At 38.5% G+C, this 8,153-nt stretch overlaps 1 protein-coding gene and 1 long non-coding RNA gene across 7 annotated transcripts in view; one reads left to right on the top strand and one right to left on the bottom strand.

Moving 5' to 3' along the window:
• LOC122633839 (acid sphingomyelinase-like phosphodiesterase 3b) overlaps positions 1-8,153 on the bottom strand; it is a 33,220-nt gene that overhangs the window by 2,417 nt on the left and 22,650 nt on the right. For all 5 annotated transcript variants that reach the window (XM_043822247.1, XM_043822251.1, XM_043822250.1 and 2 more), the window contains 6 exons: positions 7,893-8,064; positions 6,481-6,683; positions 6,189-6,385; positions 1,585-1,765; positions 1,127-1,239; positions 864-1,039 (listed from right to left, as the gene is read on the bottom strand). In XM_043822247.1, the coding sequence (XP_043678182.1) occupies positions 864-1,039; positions 1,127-1,239; positions 1,585-1,765; positions 6,189-6,385; positions 6,481-6,683; positions 7,893-8,064 (1,042 nt within the window). The remainder of the gene's footprint in view (positions 1-863; positions 1,040-1,126; positions 1,240-1,584; positions 1,766-6,188; positions 6,386-6,480; positions 6,684-7,892; positions 8,065-8,153) is intronic.
• Positions 2,526-8,153, top strand: part of LOC122633845 — a 20,134-nt gene continuing 14,506 nt past the window's right edge. For both annotated transcript variants that reach the window (XR_006328205.1, XR_006328204.1), the window contains exon 1: positions 2,526-3,076. This is a non-coding gene — a long non-coding RNA (uncharacterized LOC122633845). The remainder of the gene's footprint in view (positions 3,077-8,153) is intronic.

The following is an 8,153-nucleotide window of genomic DNA, read 5'->3' on the forward strand; positions in this document are numbered from 1 at the left end:
ATATACATATACATATATGTATATATATATATATATATATATATATATATATAAACATAATACGTATATTGATAAAATACATGAAATGTGTGGTGGTTTCGATCGACCGTATCGGGACGACCATTAGCATCGTAATGGCGCGATTGCCTCGAAAAGGGCAGACAGCTATCTGCTCTACTTGCCTGAAATTATTATCGCGGATAATTGCGTACAGAAGTATGGGAATTATTAATAGTAGACCGATTCACCGTGATACGAAATATCTCACGCAACCGTCAAATTGTAATATCGTGCTAGCTCGAGACTCGAAACTTCCTGTTCTCTCTCTACTTCCTTCTCTCTCTCTCTCTCTCTCTCTCTCTCTCTCTCTGTGTGTGTGTGTGTGTGTATCTGTCTATCTCTCTCTTTCTCCTCCATCCTCTTTCTCTATTCCTCTCAGTTTGACTGGCACATTAGATTTTAATGATTTTGAGGAAACTAATTAATGCCAGATGTTAGTATCATATGTACTATGAAAACGGAAGCTGTTCGAATACAAGTAATATAATCGTCTCTTTTTTTTTCTTTTTTTTTCTATGTTATATGAAAAATTGTAGCTATAATTAAGAGATACACATAATACGAATGCACGATTTCCAAATTTGATCAATTTCATTGTCGATCCACGAGGATCGAGTGGGATCGATCGAGAAAAAGAAAAACAAGAAACAAAAAATGACAGAAAAAAAAAAAATTCAATCGCAGAGATATTTTTAACAAAATCCTATCCATCTACTCTCGTCGACGTTTTAAAGATGTTAAAAAAGTTAACCAACTTCCAATTTTATCTGATGGCATTCTAAAAAAGATCATTAATTACGTACCTTACGAAAGCGTTGTCTCTGGTTTGCGTGAATCGATCGGCGAGATCATGTAGGCTGATCGCAGTTATCTCCTTCAGTTTGTAATAATCTAAGAGGGAATACTCGATCTTCCAATCTGCCAAGCCTTGCTTATTGGCTTCCATTAGATCAAGATAATACTGCTTATAATCCAGAACCTGTGAACAGGAAAAAAGATATCCCGATAATCGCCATTGATTCCTTGATTCAAGGAGACTCGGTTTATCCTGGAATTTATTACTTACTTGTCCTGTACCAGTTTCAAATTCGTACAGCCTCAATCCGGGATTGTTGGGTCCTCCCCCTGGTGTATTCGGCGTTATACTAGGGGCTATCATTATCCAAGAGACTGGATTTCCTATCGAGACGTAATACGTACGTAAAAGAATACAAAAAAAAAAAAAAAAAGAAAAATGAAATCGAAGATATATCTTGAAACGAGTTAAAAAACAAAAAAGAAAAGAAAAACCCCCGTTAATAATTTAACCAATGAATATTTTTCCAAGTATTCGGAGGACTTTCTTTATGAAGTAAAAATGTTGAAATTAATTAGGACATTAAATTTGGACATCGCTAATGAGCCATTCGAATTTCGAAGTGAGAACGAAATGAAAAGAAAGAAAGCGTGTCCTCGTTTTCTTTTTTTTTTTTCTCTCTTTTCTTTTCTTTTTTTCTCTCTCTCTTTTTTTATCTGAAAGCGTACCAGTGTCACTGTAGATGACACGAAACGTGTCAGAGTGCCAGTGCCCGAAGAACTGTCCGCGTATGATGTCCGCATTTTGACGTACCACCTGAAGGTACTTGGCGTTGTGCCTCTCGTTCAGGGTTGCGGCACCGCTCTCGCGATCGTCAACTCCTGGTGGTGTATGACCGACGATGAACACCTGCTCCACCAGAAAGTAATGTCACACACTCTTTTAGAACCTTACCGTCAACTTTGTCACGTGAGTATACAAGTTAACTAAATATACCCTTGATGCGAGTCACGTACGGACACGTGTGAGTTAGCCTCAAGAGGGAGGATGAAAGTTTCTCGTTACTAAACCGTAAATGGTTTGCGTATATTCTCTTTGCCGGTTTAAACAAACAAACAAACAAACAAACAAACAAACAAAACCTACAAATATTTGTAGCAAGCGTATCTGTCCTTCAGCTTGAAAAATATTTTTCTCTTTGTGAGATTAAGAAGATCGTACGTATAACGTTCGAAAATAAAATTCAAACAAATCAATATATACATATATTATTTCACGTGATTATTCTCGGAAAAGAAAAAAGATGTATCAATATTATTGTACACGATCTATTATTCCATTGTATCTCGGTTTCTCCGAAAACTTTCGAAGAGATATCAAGGTTAAATAATTCTGTTTACGTTCGAAGATACATACATATACGTATGTACGTATTGCTTCGCAATGTTAGTCTCGTTTGAGTCGTCATTCGTATCGCATCTCTCGTGTTTACGTTATCTAAAGGTCGTTTTCTAAACTGAGATTTAACTGTAAACTGTAGAAAATTACGCAGATGGTGTAAAAGAAATTTAAACTCGACGTTATGGGTAATCGTATTCATGAAATGCATCTCTCTCTTTCTCTCTCTCTCTCTCTCTCTCTCTCTCTCTCTCTTTCGTATAAAGTCACGCATGATCATAGCGTATATCTCTCGTTTTCTTATAGAGATTCACGTCGGATGCTGCATACAGATCAAGTGGAAGGAAGTACCTATGTACGTAACACGCTAGAGACGCTCGATCGAGCACGTTCGTGAAATTAGCCTCTCCTCTCTTCTAGTTCTCCGATGATATCGTTCTACAGGCTCGATCCCAAAGCCGTCTACCGTCATCGCGATAGCATTTCCAGTAAAAGAACGATCTCGAGAACTTGGGAATGAGCAAAAATGGGAACGGAATCGGACAGTAGACAAAGGGAGGAAAGAAAAGTTACTAATGTTGATGGGATGAAACGTCGGAAGAGAGACTAACTTCTTTTCTTCGTTCGTTTTAGGATCGTTTTCCGGCGAACGCCATTTTAGAAGAGAAAGAATGAGAGAACGAGAGAGAGAGAAAGAGAGGGATGATTTGATAAGAAGAGGTAGGAGAAATGGGAAAAGATGGAGGAAGTACTTCGAACGGCGGAAGTAATTAGATCGATAATAACTTCCTATTTGCTTAACTTATCGGATATTTCAAGAAGGTGTGTATGTGTGTGTATTACTTTTTCATTAACCATTATTACTCGATCCTGAGTTTCCTATTAGAATCGAAGTTGAAATTTTCTTGATTGTCTATGACATTGAAAACAGTATTCGAAAACATCTTAAAGTAATTCATATCGCGTAGATTTATATTATTTTCAATGGTAAAGTATTTAATCTCTTCCGGCATTAATCCATTATGAAGTTCGCTATAGTAATCCGTATACCGAAATCCGAGTAGCGAACAAACAAGAGGAAACTAGAGACGACGCGTTGTTCTCGATGCTTACATTCGGTCGATGAGCTTTCCTACGATATTCTCAACTCGATATATACACGCGGACTCACCGGTTAGGACAACAGATGTACAAGACAACTATGTTCGTATCGTCTTTCATCGAGTTAGAATATATCTTTATCCACGTAGATATAGGTACGTATGGTTGATTTAGGGATTTTCCGTAGATCTAAGCATTCTAATTACGAAACGATAATAATAGAATCGTTGCTTGTTTTGACGAAAGAAAGAACGATAATAAAGTAATAAATTGGATTTATTCTACTTCTTTTTCTTTTTTTTTTTTTTTTTTTTTTTTTTTTTGAGAGAGAGAGAGAGAAAACTTTGTTATTATATAGCGTTAACTAATCATCAGTCTCTTTATCGATTAGGAATAATCTAACGTAACGTAATAATCGAATGAAAAAGTTTGAATAAGGAGAAAAAGAGAGAAAGAAAGACAGAGAATAAATGACGTATTTCTATTTGAAAATAACAATGGGGAAAGTAGGTAAAAGGTGCAAGACTCACATAGTACCATTCACCTGGACAGAAACGAATCCGACGAGACGACAATAGGGACGCTGATTGGTCAGTTTTGCCGCTGACGCGCTTAAACGGCCCGTAATTTGTAATCGTATTATCGGCCTGTCGAGAATCGATCGATTCCCTCGTCGTTGCCATACCGTTTCCTAACTCTATCCTCGGTTTTCGAGTTGGTTCGGAGGTTCGGATCGAGAAAACCGAAACTGCTTATGGATTACTACAACCTACGGATTATATCCCAATCGACGTTAAATCGGATGTTCTATATATTTGATCGGTTAGAAGATTTTCGAAAAATGCATCGAGAGCTTTCTCTTTCTGTAATCTCGAACAAAAATGAGTATCGAAAATTTAAGATAATATCAATTTTTCGTTTGGTCCAAATCTACTTTCTGTAATCTCTCATTTGTTATTTCGTTTGATCTGTTTTTCAAAACTATTAAACGTTGGAACATTCTCATTTCATTAAATATCGATAACGAATCCCAATAAAGTTATCGATATTCATACGTTTTCATAGCCGAGTAATATTTTCCCGAGTTTCCCCAATGATCGCATTAATTTCATTCGCTGGCTCGCGAAAACCGATCAAAGCTGAAGCTTAGAAATGGTTCGACAGAACAAACAAGGGTCGGATGGAACGACGAACGTAGATACCTTCGATATATTTCCTTTCCTTCTTTCATAAACTTTTATCCACCTTTCTCGACAACCCATATGGAACTTTTATTTTATTAAACTTTCCCGAAATAACTCGTAAAGAAATTTCAAACTCGTTGAAACGATTTCTAGAGAGTTTTCTGTGTTTAAGGGATTACGTCAGCCTTGAACTTCACGACGGATGAAAAATTCTTCTTTCATTGTAGTATATTTTTGTATAATCCTTGAGTCTTGAAAATATCATGAAATGAAATAGCTGACTCTCTGAGTCTATTTTACTGAGAGAACATTTATAGATTTGAAGAATGCCATAAGCCTCTAACAAAGATCTGAGATCTCGGAAGAATGTCGGAGGAGAGAGAGAGAGAGAGAGAGAGAGAGAGAGAGAGAGAGAGAGAGGTAGAAGTAGAGGTAGAGATAGAGGTAGAGATGGAGAGAGATAGAGATAGAATAGAATAGAATCCCTTTGGTATCCTATAGAGGTGACAATACCATCGTGGGAAATGTACGATCCATAGCTATTGGAGCGTGCTACGAAATGCCAGGACTGCTTACGTTCGTGTGTACTTATGTGTCAGATATGGTGGCTATGGTGTATCGTACGGAGAATGTTATATCGATATGGTGGTTAATACCGATCGGGATCAATGGCATAGGCGTGCAACGACGTATGTATATGGGAGTTGGTACCTCGTCGTCCATAGAATACGAAGTCCTTCCATAATTTATCGATAGCCGGTTGCATCGTATACTCGCGTAGGAAAAGCCCAAGTAAGCTCCTCCTCGCGTATGTCGTCCTCGTTCTATGCGCCTTAGGGCATAATCGATAACCGATAAGTTTGAGCCGCGATATTTGTCCCTTCCCCCTCCAAACCGTTCTTCTTCCAACGTCAGTTCGTCCAACGAACGTTTCTCCAAGATTTTTCTTAGGAAAATGTTACCAGTTAACTCCTGCCAGATAGTCCTTCTTCGTTCTTAGATTTGACGTGAAATAGGAATTTCGTCGGAGAAAAATTGGTCCTACTCTCTCTCTCTCTCTTTCTCTCTTTCGTTCTCTCTGATCCATCAAAGAGAACTAGATGGATCGTAAAAATTGTCCGATTAACGATATCGTGATTGAAGTAATCCTTCAAAGTGATCGAAAGAGAAAGAAGAGACTAAGTAACTAACGAGTAGATATAATAATGGGGGAATTTTGATCCAAGTAATGATTAGGCGTAACCTATGAAAGGGAAAGTGAGATCTCCATCGTCCTCGATGGCGATCGTTCTGGCATAGTCGAGCTAAGGATGGACTTTGTGTGCTTCGTCGATAAATCATGTCCTGTCAGGTTTTGACGGGCGATCAACGGAATCTCATTTGCGAGCGTGTCTCGTGTACATAACCACCTAGGTGGTATTAACGCTGGCAAAGCTTTCAAACGAATTCTACGTCTCCTGTTAATACCCTGGCGATCACTTGATCCTTTTAATTATCGAACTTCCTCCGTTAATACACGTACTGTACGATACTTAGCGACTATGTTGGACTTGTAATTAGTTAGGTTAATGGCACGTTCCTCTAACCACCCAAAACCGACAAACTCGATAACACCGTGAAATAATTGATAAAATTAATTTCGAACATACCGCTTTATCTTCTTTCCGAGCCTTTTTCAAAACGGATTCGAACCAGTGCCATTGCCCAAATGGATCCTGGGAGCTATCAACGGTGATACCGCTGGTACGATGTGCCATACGATTTTCCGATAGATCCATCCAAAGGTTCGTGTTGAGGAAGACGATCAGATATTTCTCCGAGCTCTGTTCGATCGTGTAATAGCCAGCTGTAATTATACGATAAATGGGATAACAATTTTTCTTTTCTCTTAGTTCGTTTCTAATCTTGTTTGTAAACATTGACTGGATTGTTCAAACCAACCTCTTAAATATGTATCCATGGCTTCTTGAGGCAACCATTGTTGCCAGAGTAGAGAGAGTTGTTCGAAGCTCACGCCTATGTCTTCGTGTCCCAATGCAGGAAACACAAATTGCGCCTTGAACGTGCGGGACAACAGATCAGTCAAATTCTGCAAATACTGCAGTCGAAGCTCGCCGCTCATGGCTGTACGCGTCAGCGCGTCACTGCAACAAGTAGTTACGACCTCGTTAGCCTTAGTCGCACTCGCTAGGGATTACTACGAGAAGTGGTGACCATGGTCGATAGACGGTTCGATAGTAATGTCAGTCTACGAAGAAACGATAAGGAGGAGAGTAACAATTCTTCCTTTGAGGCCGCGTAACAAACTTTTATGTTCTCCATCGATATAACTAACTAGTTAAGTCTGTTATTCTTTTCTTTTCCTCTCTCTCTCTCTCTCTCTCTCTCTCTCTCTCTTTTTTCATCTTCCGTTTCTTCTTTTTCACTCCGAACTAAAGTATCTTTTAACTCGGCCAATTTTATTCCACGTTGAACAATCTTTATACCACGAAGAGGGTACAGCGCGAACAAATTCTTTTCAACGAGTATAAAAAGATTCGCCTATTATAGTATATTCGATCACGTATAAATCCATAATTAAAACGAAAAACAGTCCTTTTAATAGGTCGGTATAAATCAAAGTTGCGAACAAACGTTACGCATGAATTGGAATGCGATTAATAATTAATACAATATACGGATTAAACTAATGAGTTGATTACAATAGGGGGATACGAATTTCGCAATTCACCGATTATCAAGTCGGTCAATTTAATTATTATTGTTGGCAAAATATACCTATACGCTATACGAATACATATATATATATATATATGTGTGTGTGTTTGTATATGTATTGTATAGAGCTAAATCACGTTGTTTTATCAAAAATGTCGAAACGATTCGAGCTTGAATTTCCCAACTCGGCGCTCTTTTCCGTGTGCGTGCATACATATTTCTCTTTACGGTATTACGATGTAAACCTGTACATGTGCACGCCATTCTGTCGACTTTAATCGTGGCAGAGTTTTGCGAGATTATAACGCGAGCAAACGAAGGCGCAAACGCGTACGTTGACCCGAACGAACGAATGAACGAACGAAATAAAATTTATTTTATATACGCGAAAAGATTCTCGTTGTTTTCGAAAAAAAAGGGAAGAGAGAGAGAGAGAGAGAGAGAGAGAAAAAAGAAAAGAACATTCCCCGTAGAGTTTACAATTCGTGCTAGTTAACGTTCTATAAAAATTCAGATGGTGAATTAAATTTAGAAAGAACGACGCGTGAAAATGTTTATTGCACTTTACTGCACTTTATTGCACTTGGTTGCTCTTTTCGAGTGCAACGAAGTTCGAGTCGAACCTTTCGACCTACCCCGTCCACAGGACGAATTCGATTCCTTCGTCGTGTTTTGATTCCATTGCCTGTGCTGCTGATTCGATCAATGCCCATGGCGTATCACAGCTATAGTCACCAAACTGTCCAGCCAGCTTTCTGTCGAGTCTGCTCGGAACCCCTTCAATGTTGTTTCTCGTATTCCAGCAGACTAGAACGAGGATCAGATGAGATCGATAGAGAGGGTGAAAACTCATTAGAACCGTTCGATTTTTATTTTTCATATAACTCTGACTTTTT

The sequence above is a fragment of the Vespula pensylvanica genome, chromosome 13 (assembly GCF_014466175.1).
Source record: "Vespula pensylvanica isolate Volc-1 chromosome 13, ASM1446617v1, whole genome shotgun sequence".
NCBI lineage: Eukaryota > Metazoa > Arthropoda > Insecta > Hymenoptera > Vespidae > Vespula > Vespula pensylvanica.